Below are 18,170 nucleotides of genomic sequence, written 5' to 3' on the forward strand. Positions count from 1 at the left end.
TAATTCTTGTATCAGTGAGTATTTAGACATAAATCACAGTAGTTTCTTGATTTATATGTTATTTCTATGATCCATTTTTTTTTACTTTCATCTTGAATTCATGCATATTCCTGATTTTTTTTTTGATCAACAAAACTTTCAATTTACATAGACTACAATTCAAGTTGACTGGATAAAGAATTATTATTTTCTACATTAGTATTAATATCATTTGTATTCTTATTATCACTATTATTATATAAACAGGCTATGTTAGTGGCTAGTCATTATACCTCTTTAAGTCATCTCCACATATCCCTATAAAATGTGTTCTTCATGAATTACAGTTGCATTTCTAGGAAACTGTGAGACATGGAAGAATAGTAATGTGACTGGTGAGTGAGTTTTAATAGGCTCCAGGGCTTGGGCCAGTCCAGTCCACTACTCTCTTGTCATGCCACAGGTAGGCACCCTTTGGCTCAGAAATGTTGGGAGGCAGCAGGGCCAGGTAGGAAGGGCACGCTGCCCCCTCCTCAATGGTCAGGGGTCCCTGGGAGGTGAAGGACATTTTATATAAGAACAAAAATTAAAAGTAATAAAATGTGTCATGCAAGGGAGATGGAAGTGAGTACAGAAGTCCATGATGAGAGTATAGAATGATGAATGAGAGAAGCAGTAAAGCAGGATAAACAAGACATGGGAGGGACTTTACAGGATTGTTTTATCGCCAACAGAAACACATAAATAACTTGAAAATGATGAAATGTAATTATTGTCAGTAAAAAGGTGAAGGCAAAGTCAGGAGAATACACTACAGCTTTGTGTGGTGGCAGTGCTCATCTCAGTCCCGCTGGATCTTTGAGCCTGTGGTGGGAGAGAACTCATTAGCCTGACACAAGGCCAGTGAAATCTCTGAGTTACCACAATTTACCTCCCTCAGGTTTCCCCAGGTACCCATTTATCAACCACCCTCAAAGGATAAACAGCTGGCTAGACTGCATGCCGAGTGCCCAGGGATTGAAACCCAGCCCTGCAGATTCACAGTTAGGGACACTAACCACTGCACCCCAAAGGTGACAACACTAATAGAATGCAAAATGCAAGGGTTTAATTTAATAAGGTAAAAGAGGCAGGCAAAGGAGTGAAAATATAAGGGTCAAAAAATAAACAAAACCTATATGAATGGAACAATCACTAACTATATTTCAGACTCCCTATATTCTGGTTTTGCTGTAGCTGTAATGCCCCAAGGCAGCTACTTTGTAAAGGAAAATAGGATGGACTTCTGCATTAGGTTTTACAAGAATGTGCAAAGGAACTGAGTAACACTTTATATAACGAATTATGTTTAAAGAATCAGTCACTCAGAGTAAATTACCAGATACATGGAAGAAAACCAATGTCATTTATATATAAAAACATCAAAATGCACTGAATTATACGAGTTGACCTATTACTATAACAGCTGTAATATAATATTCTTGGGTTTTGTTTTAACAAGAAAGTCTGGCTGGATTACTTGGAGGAATATGGCATGTTAAATAGTTATTGTTATGACATTTAGAGGTATTTTGTAACATACTACTATAAGATTACATAGGATGTGATTTCTTATGCTTTAGCTTCGAAATATAACTTCTAGACTTCCAAATGTTGCAAACCTATCAAATGACACCTAATGTCAATTACAGTGCATATCATCAGAGAGATATGAGGCCATGAAAAAATAGCATAGAAATGATGCATAAACCAAGAGCATCTACTTCCCAATTTCTTGAGCCTGACATGGCAAGAATTACAATGATTTATCGCACCGTGGTTGTTGGTCACAAGATATACACTTTCAGATACAGATCACTAATGCCATCCACTGGACCCAACTCTGTGACAGTGGTGAGGTGAAGGATGAGGGGGTAGTATAAGGCAAGCAAGAAAACGATAAAAAGAGAAACAACTAATACTTCAAAAGATTAACTAGAAGTACTAAAGGGTTAAAATATGCAGGGATAGGTATACCAATTTGTAAATGTCACTCCAATTAGTACTCATGTCATGGAAACACTACTCTGGAAAAGATCCAAGGTATGAAACTGAAACACTGTCAAAATAAAGATTAGTATAACAGTTTTTTAAATATATACATTCCTTACATGAGACATTTTGTTGAGTAGTTTTCTTCAGTGATGTGGCTGCTAATTGGAATGCTACAGATAAACTGACAAATATGCTGTGACAAATGGCAACTCCCTGTCCACAAAATTAATATGAAAACTGAAATGCAAGACTGACCCAAGACACAACAGCTACCCACCTTGTGTGAGGTCATGTCGGTGTCCACATAGCCCGGGTGACAGCAGTTCACTACCAGGTCCTCCCTTGGGTCAGTGTTGAAGGCTCGCTGCTGGATCCGGGTCAGTGCTGATATTCCCACCTTGCTGACACAGTACGTGCTGGCCGACCATCCCTGCTTGCGGGAGGTGCCGTCCTTGGCAGCCCTGAGGAAAGGAGTGCACAACACTGAGTGACTGGTTGAGCAGGAGATTTTTGAATGAATAAATCTGAGGGTGAAGAGATTGAGCACTGTGAGATACAGATGAGAAATGAGATATAAATGATAGCTGTTGACATTAATACTTCCTCAAACATTACACAAAATGATAACAGTAACAGAAAAATATTTGGTTTCCACCAATCTCAATTAAAATCATCTGAGTCTGATTCAATGTAATACTATATGAAACAATAATTTACGCTTCCAACACACTTGCTTGTTTTATTTTTTAAGCATTTTCCTTAACTGATTTTGTAATGACTGGATCCTTGTGCAGGGTGGCAGCAGCTTCATGAGGCATGCTGAGATGTAAGGTAAGTCTTCTGGTGTCAGTGAGAAAATAATGAATGTGGTGACTGCAGATACATGCTGATCCTAAACAGAAATGATGTAAAAGGTGCATAGGGGTGGAGAGCCATCTAAATGTGTATTTCAACACAGTGTGCTACAGATGGGAAGACAGGGTATCAAATGAGGAGGTGATGAGAAGGTACTCGTTTATCCGGCACGAACGGGGGCCAGCTCGTGTCAGATAACCCGTTTTGCCGTTGTTTTGACTTACTCTACAGAACCACAGCAATTATAACTTTGCAAAAAAATCACCTTTATCTTAACTGTCGAGAAGCTTACAATTCCATATTTTCTGTTCTGGAGAAAAGTGATCCTGTGCGATCATCCCTAAACTCTTTCTTTCTTAGTCTACTTAAACACTGGTCTATACTAACGCCACAAACTGGTTCATGAGGTCACACAGCTCCTCCTCGGTAAGTGTGTCGGCAGCCAGCTTGGCCTTCAGTTGTGAGGCAGCAGGCTCATCCCCATTGATCACAGACAAGTGCCCAGCTGAGCTGGACACGTGGCACACCCGGGCATGTGGTCGCAGCAGTGGGAAGAGAGCATGGCACACTGCCAGGTTGGCAAAGAAGTTTACTCTGATTGTGTTCTCTGCTTGCTCACCGAATGGCTCTGTGGCAGCCATCTGTGGTAGGAACAGATGACAAAGGTATGTAAACAAGTGTTCTTCAATGTTAAAATAATACATGAAGAAAATTAATGTGACAAATTAATTTTATATATCCATATTAATGATTTAGCAAAATGTCCTGCACTTGGGGCAAGATGTGGTGGTCCCTCTACATCTGCTGCACATTCTGGGGAGGTAAGTCATGCAGGTGGGGTGCCTCACCTTGTAAGCCATGGCAGCATTGTTGACAAGGGCATCCAATCCACCATAAGTGTTTTTAATGTAGGATGCAAAGTTGGCAATGCTCTTGCTGTCATCAATGTCTAGCTGATGGAATTTTGGCGAGAAACCAAGCTGAAAACAACAATTCCATAAGCATGATCACCACAATCACACTCTCACAGGAGAATGTTAAGATTTCATCTCTTACAACAGAAACACTGGCAGTTTCACACACACACACACACACACACACACACATATGCACACATTCACACAATATCAACTGGTAAAGTACCTAAGGAATGGCGAAGGGCTGAGCCTCAGGTGGTCCCTATATATAAAAGCGGGAAAAAGGAATAACCTCTAAACTACAGACCAGTATCATTGACCAGTATAGTTTGTAAAATATGTGAAAAAGTGATAGAAACAATGGATAAAATTTCTAGAAGAGCACAATATAATCACAGAAAAACAGTATGGCTTTAGACAAGGGCATTTATGTGTAATAAACTTATTGAGCTTTTACTCAAGAGTGACGGACACAACACAGGAGAGGGATGGATGGGTAGACTGCGTCTATTTGGAGTTGAAGAAGGCTTTCGACTATTATGGAAGCTGGAAAATAGAGGAGGAATGGAAGGGAAAATGAAAAACTGGATGGAAAGTTACTTAAAGGGAAGAGAAATGAGAACAGTGGTAAAGGATATGAAATCGGAATGGAGGAATGTAGATAGAGGGGTGCCTCAAGGATCGGTACTGGCACCAATATTTTTCCTAATATATATAAATGATATGCTGGAGAAAGTAAATAGTTACATGAGCTTGTTTGCAGACGATGCAAAATTGCTGAGACACATAAGAAATAGTAAAGACTGAAATTCTGCAAGAGGACCTAAATAATAAGAAATGAGAGATGGAGTTTAATGTGAAGAAATGTCATGTAATGGAAATGGGAAAGAATGAAAGGAGACCAAAATGGATATATAGAATGGGGGCTGGAGAAATATTAAAAGTTCAAGAAGAGAGATATCTGGGAGTGATAATACAAGATAATCAACAGTCAGAGTCATGTAAATAGGATATTCGGAAATATGTATAGAATGGTAAGAAATATAGGAATAGCATTCCACTACATGGGTAAAGATATGATGAAAAAGATAATTACCACTATGATTAGACCAAAGATGTGTGGTCTTCCCATAAGAAGAAACACGTGAAAAAAAAAATAGAAAGAATACAAAGGATGGCAATGAAGATGGTTCCAGAACTGGAGGGATTGTCATATGAAGAAAGGTTAAAGGAAAGGAACCTCCCAAAATTGGAACAAAGAAGAGAAAGGGGAGACCTAATACTAATTTGTAAATTGTGGAATAAAATGGAAGAAGTCGATAACGAGGAGTTGCTACTATGGGAAGTAAGAAGCACCAGCAACACATGAAGACAGTAAAAAATTGAGAAAAGGAAGATGCTTGAGAGATATAAAAAAATATAGCTTCCCGCAAAGAAACGAAGAGGTTTGGAACAGCCTAAGTGAGGATGTAGTATCGACGAAGAGTGTGCATAACTTTAAGGAAAAACTGGACAAGTACAGATATGGAGACGGGACCACATGAGCGTAAGCCCAGGCCCTGTAAAACTACAACTAAGTAAATACAATTAGGTAAATACACACACACACACACCTTCTCCAGCTGCTCAACGGCTGCCTTGCCCCGGCCCTCATCCCTGGCGGTGAGGTAGACAAAGCCATCAAACTTGGCACACAGCTCCTTCACAATGGCAAACCCAATGCCTTTGTTGCCTCCTGTCACCTGTAATGGGAAGAACAATATCACGATCTCTCTCTCTCTCTCTCTCTCTCTCTCTCTCTCTCTCTCTACTGAATGAGAAAAAAATTGTCAAAAATTATTCCCATTAATTAACTTAGAAAGAAAGGACATAAGTAAAAACAAATTGAACACATTAAAATATTATAACATTATAGTATTGGTGTTTTAATAAATTCAGATGACTTTCTTAACCGTAGGAGTAATTTTCAACAACTTATCAAATTTGGATATTGAATGATCTTATTTTTTACATGATTAGCAAAACATTGTATCAATTATGTGTTGTCTAATCATTCTAAACACTTTCCCACCAAAAAAAAAATCCAAATTTGCTAGGCACCAGGGGAAAGTTTTGTGAATCATGCTTGGCACCCTGGAGATTAACATAGCAATCCTGGCAATACAAGAGAATATGATAAGAAAAATTTGTTGGATTTTTATGACAAATGAGTTTGTTAAAATTCTTAGTTGCATTAATTTTGAAGCAACAAATGCACAGGGCCTCACCACAGCAATCCTCTTGGTGGCCATTGTAACACCAGCTGCCCTTGATCACTTCTTGTTGATAATCACCTGCAGAAATGTTAGTCATATTACCATTAAGACCATCAGTATTTTCATTCTATATCTCTGAAACATAATATTCTGCCTCCATATTAGAGTAAAGGAATAAAGTAAATTTCCCTGAAGAATAATATGAAGGCACAGTAATTTAAAAGTAAACAATAATGCAATTAATCAAGGCATGCACTTCAACTGTTCCAACCTTTCATGTTGCTTGTGACCTACTGTGTGTTGGATGGTAACTAATGTGCAGTGGATAGTAACCCATCTGTCCCTCTGAAACTTTTTAGGGCAATTTACGGTTTCACCCAACCAACGATTTTCTTACGTGGTCCATGTTTTTCTGGTGATTTATTTATTTATTTATTTTTTTACAACAAAGGAGGCAGCTCAAGGGCACACACAAAAAAAGAAAACAATAATAAAAAAAAGCCTGCTACTCGCTGCTCCCAAAAAAGAATTAAAAGAGGTGGCCGAAAAAAAGATCAATTTCGGATTCGGACAATGCAAGATGGCGCCACTATAAACACTCGCCTGCGCCAGAACGGGCTGGGCCGACCATCAGGCCCCACCAGGAAGATGCCTACCGGCGCAACAGGCAACGACGTAAAAAAAAAAAAAAAAAAAAGATGTAGTGAATTGCACGATTTTGCACATCACTTCCGTCGCAAATGCATACAATTGCTAGTTGTTTACTATTTGCTCCGAATTATTTGATCTACAACTTGAGAGTGATCGTAAGTACCTTGGGTGTATTGTGAGAAACTGCAATAGTCTTATTTAGTAGCATCTCTAGTAAAGGCAGCAAATATGATGTGTTGGTAAAACTTGAGAACCTGGTAAACTAAGTAAGTAAAGCAACAGAGGAGGCCTTGGACAGGGAATTATACTTGTGGGCATAGTACGGGTAAAGTGCCAAGGCCATCAGGTGTCTGTCGGGGGTCACACCTGACACTCTCCTGACCGACTAGACAGGTGGCTGGTGACATGGCCAGACAAGGACACAAGCTGCAAAAAACCACAGTCAGTGCTGCCCGGCCACAGTACAGGTCACCCTTGGCAGCTCTCACCGAGGACACGCTAACCCCCGCTGATCTGCCGGGCCTGAAACCTCATCAACGGTAAACGGTAAACGGTCTGGAGCTGTGGTGGCCGAGCTCTACCAGGCCTGAAACCTCATCAACGGTAAACGGTAAACGGTCTGGAGCTGTGGTGGCCGAGCTCTACCAGGCCTGAAACCTCATCAACGGTAAACGGTCTGGAGCTGTGGTGGCCGAGCTCTACCAGGCCTGAAACCTCATCAACGGTAAACGGTAAACGGTCTGGAGCTGTGGTGGCCGAGCACAGCTGTAGATCAGAGAGAGCTTGCTGCCGCCCATCATGTGAGGCTCAGTGACATAATGGGCGGCAGAACGCATGGGAATATGTCATGTGCATCCCAACACACTCACTCGTTCACACTCTTAACGTACAGAACACCTATCTATATGACAGTTCCCGTCACAAAACGTTCACAGCTGCCATAATATATTTTTTTCCTCCACTTAAACTCACCGCGGCCGCTAGTGACAAATCTTCTTCTTCTTGTGGCCGTGGAATGTTTGACCTTCTTCTTCTTGTGGCCGTGGAATGTTTGACCTTCTTCTTCTTGTGGCCGTGGAATGTTTGACCTTCTTCTTCTTGTGGCCGTGGAATGTTTGACCTTCTTCTTCTTGTGGCCGTGGAATGTTTGACCTCCTTCTTCTTGTGGCCGTGGAATGTTTGACCTTCTTCTTCTTGTGGCCGTGGAATGTTTGACCTTCTTCTTCTTGTGGCCGTGGAATGTTTGACCTTCTTCTTCTTGTGGCCGTGGAATGTTTGACCTTCTTCTTCTTGTGGGCGTGGAATGTTTGACCTTCTTCTTCTTGTGGCCGTGGAATGTTTGACCTTCTTCTTCTTGTGGCCGTGGAATGTTTGACCTTCTTCTTCTTCTTCTTCTTCTTCTTTTTCACTTCTACACACCTTTCTTTTCAGTATACATCACTTTCTTGACTTCATCCTTCTTCTTGTGGCCGTGGAATGTTTGACTTTTCCTTCTTTTACTGCTCAGATCTTTTTCCCAAACACATCTTCTTGTGGGTATTAATGTTTGACCTTCTTCTTCTTGTGGCCGTGGAATGTTTGACCTTCTTCTTGATTGATTGATTGAATGATTGAGAGTTTCTTCTTGCTTGTGGCCGTGGAATGTTTGATTCTACAACTATTAATACTTGTGTAGGGCACCATGAAACTAAAAGAGAGAGAGAGAGAGTTGAATGTTTGACCTTCTTCTTCTTGTGCAGGTGAACATGCCATCAACCCCAAGCAGGAATGTTTGACCTTCTTCTTCTTGGGGCCGTGGAGTGTTTGGCCGCTACTGCCAACTCACCAGAGTCTCCTTGCAACTCACCAAGGCAGCGGCGCCCAACACAGCAGCACAGCGACGGGTTAATTACTATAATATCCTTGGCAGCGATAGGTTACCATCTCTAACATCAATATAGGTTCCTCTCCTTAGCGATGGTACGTTACTAACTTAAAACGACGATGGGTTACTATCCTTAGCGGTGATAGCTAGGTTACTATTTTTAGCAGTAATAGGTTTTCCAGTACATATGACACACACACACACACACACGCACTAACATGTACACCTCATTACACATGACACACTAACATACTCACCTCAGCACACATGGCACACTAATTAACATACACACACCCCATAGGACCATACACATGACGCGCGCGCAAACATGCACACACCTGGATCGATCATGGGCTGCACATTACATAAGAACCAACATAACACCTCGATCAGTACTGTGCCTACACATGACACACGGTACGTAACATGCACGCCCCAGTACACATGACAGACGTGCACTGTAACATACACACCCCAGTAAGCTATATATCATGCATATCACACACTGACACATAGGCACACCTCACTAATACATTATGACACATACACTGACATACACACCCTAGCACACGTGACAGGCTAACATGCACACCTATAGACCTACGTGGCCAGCTTAAATAATAGATACAATAATTACTCTCTCGGGCAGAGGAGTATATCTGCACGTACCGCTGGAACTCGCGGCCTCCACTAATATAAGACCTCGCTTTGTTATCTGTTTTATTCATGCTATTTCCTACGCATCGTGAGTGAGCAACAATTCAGCACTTTTAAGGGAGGAGAGATATTGCAAGGACGATGGTTTGTCTTTCTCTCCTCTGCCTTTAATTGTGAGTCCTCTTTATTGTCTCAGGGGAAGGGAAATCAATGTATCCGTGGCCTCCAAAAGTTAAAATGTGTGGGACCAAACCGTTCAATGACCACCAGGGGCAAAAGTTTTACAGCGGGTACGAGCTGGCAGGAGCGTTATACCGCCTCGTCATCCTTGGACCGTCATGATGCAGCGGATCCAGCGAGGAAAAATAACGTAGAGTGTTCTTGAGGCTGTAACAGACACCAAAAGTTAACGATCAAGGCTCACTACCCAGCCCCCCAAAAAACTATAAGGCGACACATACAGATAATATTAATTTTGTACTTTTATTTTTCAGTATGAGAGTGGAGTCATTTCAACTTCATACTTAATTTTCGAGGCAAGCTTGTCCGAGCCTCCGAGGTGGGGCTGCGCCGACTGGTGAACATTTTGGAGAGAGAGAGAGAGAGAGAGAGAGAGAGAGAGAGAGAGAGAGAGAGAGAGATTTATTGTTGCATAGTAAACAACAGAAAATCAGACCACACAGACCCCATGGTCCAGACTATAGGTGGTCTGAGAGAGAGAGAGAGAGAGAGAGAGAGAGAGAGAGAGAGAGAGAGAGAGAGAGAGAGAGAGAGAGAGAGAGAGAGAGAGAGATTGATTGATTGATTGATTGATTGATTGATTGATTGAGAGAGAGAGAGAGAGAGAGAGAGAGAGAGAGAGAGAGAGAGAGAGAGAGAGAGAGAGAGAGAGAGAGAGAGAGAGAGAGAGAGAGAGAGAGATTTCCATAGAAAGTCAGACCACAGACCAAATATATTTAACAAGGCTTTCGTAGGAGTTTGGGGCATTTCCAGGGGTAGTTTAATGGTCCTGATGGTAGTTCGACTCTTCCTCTGCACCATGAATATGAAAAAACCCTCATGAAAACCCGATTGATCTCCTTTTCAGCCTTTGGAAAGAGTTGATGTGACGGATGGAAGCGTCTGAGAATACCGACCCAGTTTTCTTTGCATGGTTGTTTGAACAGATATTGACATTATTTGCTCTTAAATAACTGTATAGAGGACAATGTTTCTGTTCCCGTTGCAAAGGCAGAAGCGGCCCGTTGGAAAGACAGAAGCAGCCAGCCATTGTTATTGTTGTTGACCATCGCTTCCTGTGACGTTCTTGACCCTAATCACCGCCTGAGACGTGCCCAGAGGAAGGCGTCTTGCTGGCCATGGCTGGGGATGAATATTTTGCTGCTAAAGGCTCCCTCAAGTTGAAAGGCGTGGCAGAAACAGGGATTAAAAAGTAAGGGATTTATAAAGAAGTACACCCAACTCACTCCCATGGCACTATTATTTCCCGAAAGACATTAGGGATTAATATTTTTTCTGCCAATGGCTCCCTCAAGCTGAAAGGCGTGGCAGAAACAGGGATTAAAAAGTAAGGGATTTATAAAGAAGTACACCCAACTCACTCCTATGGCACTATTATTTCCCGAAAGACATTAGGGATTAATATTTTTTCTGCCAATGGTTCCCTCAAGCTGAAAGGCGTGGCAGAAACAGGGATTAAAAAGTAAGGGATTTATAAAGAAGTACACCCAACTCACTCCCATGGCACTATTATTTCCTGAAAGACATTAGGGATTTATATTTTTCTACCAATGGTTCCCTCAAGTTGAAAGGCGTGGCAGAAACAGGGATTAAAAAGTATGGGATTTATAAAGAAGTACACCCAACTCACTCCCATGGCACTATTATTTCCCAGAAGACGTTGGGATTAATATTTTTCTACCAATGGTTTCCTCAAACTGAAAGGCGTGGCAGAAACAGGGATTAAAAAGTAAGGGATTTATAAAGAATTACACCCAACTCACTCCCATGGCACTATTATTTCCTGAAAGACATTAGGGATTAATATTTTTTCTGCCAATGGTTCCCTCAAGCTGAAAGGCATCGCAGAAACAGGGATTAAAAAGTAAGGGCTTTATAAAGAAGTACACCCAACTAACTCCCATGGCACTATTATTTCCTGAAAGACGTTGGGATTAATATTTTTCAACCAATTGTTTCCTCAAGCTGAAAGGCGTGGCAGAAACAGGGATTAAAAAGTAAGGGATTTATAAAGAAGTACACCCAACTCACTCCCATGGCAGACTGTTATTTCCTGAAAGACATTGGGGATTCATATTTTTCTGCCAATGGTTCCCTCAAGCTGAAAGGCGTGGCAGAAACAGGGATTAAAAAGTAAGGGATTTATAAAGAAGTACACCCAACTCACTCCCATGGCACTATTATTTCCCGAAAGACATTAGGGATTAATATTTTTTCTGCCAATGGTTCCCTCAAGCTGAAAGGCGTGGCAGAAACAGGGATTAAAAAGTAAGGGATTTATAAAGAAGTACACCCAACTCACCCCCATGGCAGACACTATTGATTCCTGAAAGATGTTGGAGACAAATGTTTTGCTGCCAAAGTCTTCCTCAAGCTGAAAGGCATGGCAGAAACAGGGATTAAAAAGTAAGGCATTTATAAAGAAGTACACCCGTGGCTGACACTATTATTTTCTGATGAACGTTTGCGTTCTCGTCATCACTCTGGTAACCGTCTCCATCGTAAATCGATCGTCTCAACGATAATATTTTACTTCTTGTAGCTCACTGCCCTCCTCCCTGATACGAGGTGATGCTAAGTTTGATTTGAGGTAACGATGGGTCGAGGGGGAGCAAACCCCTTCCCATGGTAAGCCAGGTTAGGTGTCTCAAAATGTATTGTCTAGTTTATCTTCATATCTGGATGTAACTTTTCGCCGTACTCAGTGGCAACAAATGCAGGTGAATGGTGGCAGAAGGTTGTGCTGGGGTCAGGCAGGTCAGACTGTCTCATGCTCTTGTGAGGATCTGTTATTTTCCCTGCGACAGCGTATTGTGAGGATGAAAGGTTTTTCTTGTTCCAGTGTAATATTTTTTTCTCACCTATCATTAGTCTCAGGGGAGGGGAGGATATTCTGGAAGCTACTGTCTTCTGACAAGAACGGTTAACAAATTCATTTAGAATATCAAAAGTTACCAGATTTTTTTTTCTCTTCCATTAAGTTTTGGAGTTTTCTGTTTAAATACCAAAAGGGGATTGTTTAGGAAAGTGTACCCTACTAATTTTGAGAAACTGATTGTTTATTTCTGGGCAAAACGTGATGCTTTTTATGATGGAGAATTTTAATTTCCGGAAATCAGTAAATGATTGATTTTTCAATGCCTGGGGTGCACCCGCTGCCGCCCCACTCCCACCCATTACCTCCGGCCAGCATAATGGACCCACCCCTGCCGCCGCCCCATCCCATCCCATGCTGTGTATTTCCGCCAGCCCACACTGCAATGTGAATAAATTTAAACTAACATAACCTAACCTAACCTACCTAATGGCATCCTTAATGGGGGAACTTTACCACCTCAATACCCTTAATGGGATGGCTTCACCCCCCTTGACCCCCCCCCTCCTATTTTCTGGAAGTCATTTGTTACTACACAGCATTCTGGGACCAAAAAACATTCCATAATTAAGTATTAACTCTGCTAGAGGTGGCTGCCCCTTCTTGAGCATTAGTCACCAAAGGTATAAAATTTGATATGTATTACTCAGAAAACACTGAATTCACTCCAATGGTTGACACTTTTTCTTTTCATCATTGATAATTGTTTCCATTGCAAATTACTCATATCTGAGACTCATGGACTATGTACTAACTAATAGACCTGGATTCAGTTTAAATAGTGCTGGGAAGTGGTGAGCAGGGGAGCATGGAGAGGGAGGTGAGGGAAGCCAGAGTTAGCATGCATGGACTGTGTAGTAGCTAATAGGCCTTGATTCAATTTAAATAGTGATGGAGTAGTAGTAAGCAGGAGAGCATGGAGAGGGAGGCGAATGAGAGAGCAGTGACAGCTAAGAGGTACACTGGAGACTCATGGAAAGAAGCGAGGGTAAAGAAGCGTATAGAAAAACAGCATTATCCTTCCAACCCTCCCTAATTATGTAGATTCAATCACTCTCTCTCCTCTCTTTCCACAGCCAGATCTTACACTCTGTTTTGCTCTCTGCTCAAACTCTCTATGGCCATATAGAACAACTTGTCTGGTCTTGTCCTTTCAAATACCACTCTGCCTTACTCAGTCCAACATTAACTTTCAACTCTCTCCTCTTACACACCTTGCCAAACTCACCTACAATTCTCTCATTTTCTACTGACAACACTGTATCATCTGCAAACAGGGCTGCCACCAAGAGCTGCTTTGTATCTCTCACTATCAAACTTGTGTCTAAATCCTCTACTCCATAAATCTCCCTACATTCCCTACTTTAATTTCTCTCATACACTCGTCCGTATAAATACTGAATACCCACGGTGAAATAACACACGTCTCACACCAACACCAAAATTCACTCATCTCCCCGTTCATTCACACAGAGGCACTCCCCTCCTTGTGAAAAGACCTGATGCCCTCAAATAAATACCTCCTACACCATGTATCCTCAGGACATCCCAGAAACACTTCCTGTCAACCCTGTCATAGTTTTCCAGTTCCATGAAAGCAGAAAACAGTACCTAACCTTCCCTAGCTACTTTCCAACTGTCGTTTTCAGCGCTAAAATCGTATCCACACATCCCCTCTTTTTCCTGAAACCCCCTTGTTCATGGCCTTCACTTTTATTGATTATTTTTATTATCCTCTAGGAGTCTAGATTAAAGCTCTTCCCTGTATCTTTCCTGGCACACGAGTATGTTTATTCCCGTATGAATGTTACAATTATTTCTGGTCCCTTTTCTTTCACACAGCAGCATGATAATGGCACTTTTCCAGTCTTATGGCACCTCACTCTCTCCCATGCTAGATCACATCCTCAATATCCACTCCATAGCAACATTCATATACATATTTTTGATCATATGGCATCAATGTTAGGGTTTTTTCTGACCTTTAAGGTGGGGAGACGCACAAAAATTACTATTTTCGACTCCGACATCAAAATTTGAGTTTTAACAGTTTTCGTACCCTTGAAATGTTCTCAGTATTCTGTGAAAATGGCGTGTTGATATCTCAGTTCCTTCCATCTTTAATTTGGCTTTGTTTACATTCATTTAAAGAGCCCCACCACATGTTTTGTTGTTGCTGAGGACTCTGAAGGATTTTGAAGCATTAGGCTATTTAACATTTTTTTGTTGTTGTTCTGGTAGTATTTAATAATATGGACCACAATATGTCAATATCAAGCAGCTCTGGGTGGTGAATGAGGCGCATCAGTGAATGACACACTCGGTGTCTCCTCAGACGCTTTGAGAGGAGGGAGCGTTGATGCTTTCTTTCTGAGTTGTGGGATGTTCTAAGGATATATGGTGAGGGAAGGCATTTGCTGGAAGGAATCTGATCCTTCTATAAGGATGCGAGTGCCTCTGTACACGTGAATGGTGACTTGAGTGAGAGTTTCGGTGTTGATGTGAGTGTGAGACGGGAGTGTGTGATGTCACCACAGCTTTTTAATGTGTATGTACATGGGCAGTTATATGAGAGAAATGGAAGCCAGAGTGGGGTAGCTTGGTCCAAGGTTGAAAGTGAGAGGTACGAAGGAGTCATTGGTGGCAGGCCTGTTCGCAGATAATACAGTATAGTTGGCAGAGAATGAGGGGATGCTGCAGAGGATAGTGGATGAGTTTGACAAGGTATGTAAGAGGAGAAAGCTGAGAGTAAATGCTGGAAAGAATAAGGTTATGGTATTTGAGAGTGCAAGAGATCAGGCCATTGATTTTACAAAGCCATGCAGAGTTAGAGCAGACAGCACAACAAAGTGTAGGATGAGGTTAGGGGAGGAGAGAATGGAAGAGGTGATTGAGTTTAGATATTTATGGACAGTTTTATGTAAGTATGAAAATATGGAAAGTGAGGTGAGGGAAGAGCAGTGAAGGGCAGACAGGTGGTGGGTGCATTGGAGAGTTATGAAGGGAAGAAGTGTAAGCATGGAGGTAAAGAGGGGAATGAGGAACAATATTATCCTGCCAACTCTGTCTTATGCATCAGAGACGTGGACATGGAATGCAGCACAGCAGTCGAGAATACGTGCAGTGGAAATGAGTCATATAGAGGTGCATGTGGTGTCTCAGGATGGGATGAAGAAAGTAATGAAAGCATGTACGAGAGGTTTGGTACGGGTGTGGCACTGAAAGGAGTGGACTGTGGAGTGGTCGAGCGGGTGAAGCGTGGCGCGCTGAGGTGGTTTTGACATGTGATGGGAATGAAAGAGAATGTTTGAGGGAGGGGGTGTCAGGGGAAGACCACCTGTGAAGTGGATCAATAGGGTGAGTGAGTATTGGAGTGAGAGAGTTGGAAGTAGCAGGATTGAATGTGCTGAGAGGGAGTGCCAGAACAGGGAAAGATGGAGACACTTCTGCCGTGGCCACCCCCTGGAGGGAAGTTTCCGTGAGGGGAGCAGGGCATTGGAGATATTGATAGATAATAATAATAATAATGATGATGATGATGATAATAGAAATAATAATAATAATGACTAGCGGGCACCCATGCAAATTGCGCGGAATTGCACTGATTCTGCTCCGCGCTTCGTGATTGGATTCGTAGGGAAGCCCGCAACAATACTCCCCCTTCAGCAAAAACGTCCCTCTCGCCCGAAACTGGAGAATAAATTATCGTTTCACTTTAAATAGGAGCTGTATCGCTTAACAAACATAAACTGAATAAACTTCGGCCAAATCCGCGGCAATAGGTCAAAATTTGGTGTTGCTACGATGGGTTTAAATGCCTAAAAATTAATGAATAAATAAACTTTGGCCAAATCCACGCCAATAAATCAAAATTCGGTGTTCCTACAATGGGTTTAAGTGCCTCAAAATTCAAAGACAAACCCTCAGCCCTTAGCGTATTAATGTTATAGAGATGATAATAATAGTAAGGACACACCCATTTTTGACAAGTTGAGTGAAGGAGGAGGAAGGAAATGTGGGGGTGTTTGAGACGAATGACAATTAGTTTCACTTTCGAAGAAGTGAAAGGGAAACTAATTGGGAATAAATTCATCTCAAACACACCCACATTTCCTTCCTCCTCCTTCACTCAATAATAATAATAATAATAATAGTAATAGTAATAGTAGTAATAGTAATAATTATAATAGTAAGAAAAAGAATACGAATAATTTCTAGTACTTTTGTCAGTAATATTTACTGTAATTCTTGTATGGTGTACAATATTAATGTCATTAATGCTTACTTTTATCATATCCTAGGAAGAAAAAGAAGAAGAAGGACATGGAGAAGGAGATGGCTGCCAGCATCCGGCGCAGCACCACCAACTCCACTCCTGAAAAGGAAGGATCCAGCTCTGGGTCCGCCTCTCGCAACTACACTGAAGCAGAGCGCAGATTTATGGAAAGACAAAGAAAAATGGTTTGGATCTTCTTTTATATTTATTATTGAGTCTTTGTACTGGACATCAACTTCACTCTCCCTGTAAATTTGTGTATCAGTTCATTTAACTATACATAGGAAGAGATCTCAATGAATTGTGTATTTCAGGAAGCTGATAGAATCCTGAAGAAGGCAAGCAAGACTCATAAAGAAAAAGTAGAGGACTTCAACAGGCACCTGGACTCCCTCACAGAACACTTTGACATTCCCAAGGTGTCGTGGACCAAGTGAAGCGTACTTTGCCAGATTTTACTCGGGACTTCCCTGCGGTCAAGTTACTATTGTGACAATGTAATCCACCAAGCATACAAAAAGTGTCTTGTTTTGTTCTACATTTTGATTTTATGGTGGTTGAGGAACTTCAAATAATGGTTGAAGCATGTCAGTCCACTCTCAACTATGATTTCTAGATTTACTCCTTAAACTTCATATGTATCCCTCCTCATTATTAGAATGCCAAACATTACCATAGTCATACCAGCAAGCAGATTAAATTGCTATTAAATTATATTAGTAAGTCAGCTTTGTTATATTTATGAAATACCTGTTATAAATGTATACAGGTAGTGCAGTACCTGTTAAGGCAGTGTAACACTGCCCAAAATTTGACGAGCAACAAGCCGTTGCTGGGGAGCATCCTTACCCTTTGAGGAGCAGCAAGCAAGCAACCTCAGATGTAAACATAGTCCCAGCCATGGCACTAACTACCTCTATGAACTGTGATGAAGTAAGCAACTGGGACAGCATTGCTTGGCATGAAGACAATAAGGGAGGAGGAGCATGTGTGTTTGGGGTTCATTCCTGGCCAAGCAAGAGCCAAGGCATTTACGAGCTAGTGATGGAAATGAGTCTGGAGAGTAATTTTTTCCACTATTACCATCAAAGACTACTTTTTGCTAGAGAATGCAGAACAGAGCTCCACAAGACTCATCAGCTTGCATTCATCTTGTGTGCTGAGGTGGCCATGGCCAGTGTTAACAAACATGCTTAACAGACTCCATATAAAGTTTGACGCCATTAAAAAGTTATTTGCTGTGTATATGGATAGTGTAATTATGCAACATGCTAAAGTTGTGTGCTAATGAGTTCATCAAGTGGTCATTGCTTGCTGAGCAGCTCCCCGCTCAGGTGGCGCCACACTCGCCAGCCAGATCTCCCGATTAAGGCGTCTGGCGTGCAAGTGTTCGCTGCTTGAGCTCGTCAAATTACGCGGTGTGATGCCGCCTTTAACATACGGTTAATTGTATTGTTCCATATTGCTTATGGTGGATAAATTTCTATATCCTAGAGAAGGACATTTTCTTAACCCTTTTCAGCATCACATATTGCCTACCACTCTTATTGTACTTATAAACTGCTCA

At 41.6% G+C, this 18,170-nt stretch overlaps 2 protein-coding genes across 16 annotated transcripts in view; one reads left to right on the top strand and one right to left on the bottom strand.

Moving 5' to 3' along the window:
* LOC126990983 (carbonyl reductase [NADPH] 3-like) overlaps positions 1–9,291 on the bottom strand; it is a 9,478-nt gene extending 187 nt beyond the window's left edge. Inside the window, exons 1-9 of one of the 13 annotated variants that reach the window (XM_050849691.1) lie at positions 8,004–8,062; positions 7,876–7,971; positions 7,664–7,779; positions 6,053–6,118; positions 5,399–5,527; positions 3,717–3,848; positions 3,256–3,509; positions 2,291–2,474; positions 1–529 (exon numbers count right to left, since the gene is read on the bottom strand). The exon at positions 1–529 is cut by the window's left edge and continues 187 nt beyond it. In XM_050849691.1, the coding sequence (XP_050705648.1) occupies positions 386–529; positions 2,291–2,474; positions 3,256–3,509; positions 3,717–3,848; positions 5,399–5,527; positions 6,053–6,076 (867 nt within the window). In that variant the 5' untranslated portion in view covers positions 6,077–6,118; positions 7,664–7,779; positions 7,876–7,971; positions 8,004–8,062 and the 3' untranslated portion in view covers positions 1–385. Of the gene's footprint in view, positions 530–2,290; positions 2,475–3,255; positions 3,510–3,716; positions 3,849–5,398; positions 5,528–6,052; positions 6,119–7,663; positions 8,068–9,224 lie in introns of those variants that run through there. The other 12 variants (XM_050849669.1, XM_050849647.1, XM_050849638.1 and 9 more) reach the window with 12 other exon arrangements.
* Positions 9,292–10,447: 1,156 nt separating this feature from the next.
* LOC126991038 (protein FAM32A-like) lies at positions 10,448–18,101 on the top strand. 3 transcript variants are annotated; one of them, XM_050849734.1, is made up of 3 exons: positions 10,448–10,644; positions 16,629–16,788; positions 16,918–18,101. In XM_050849734.1, the coding sequence occupies exons 1-3, from the start codon at positions 10,571–10,573 to the stop codon at positions 17,038–17,040; spliced, it is 357 nt and encodes a 118-aa protein (XP_050705691.1). In that variant the 5' UTR covers positions 10,448–10,570; the 3' UTR covers positions 17,041–18,101. The 3 variants fall into 3 exon arrangements, with proteins under 3 accessions (XP_050705691.1, XP_050705689.1, XP_050705693.1); XM_050849732.1 differs by lacking the exon at positions 10,448–10,644 and adding an exon at positions 11,460–11,585; XM_050849736.1 differs by lacking the exon at positions 10,448–10,644 and adding an exon at positions 11,823–11,858.
* The last annotated feature ends 69 nt before the right edge of the window (positions 18,102–18,170 follow it).

This window comes from Eriocheir sinensis, chromosome 6, assembly GCF_024679095.1.
Source record: "Eriocheir sinensis breed Jianghai 21 chromosome 6, ASM2467909v1, whole genome shotgun sequence".
Lineage (NCBI taxonomy): Eukaryota > Metazoa > Arthropoda > Malacostraca > Decapoda > Varunidae > Eriocheir > Eriocheir sinensis.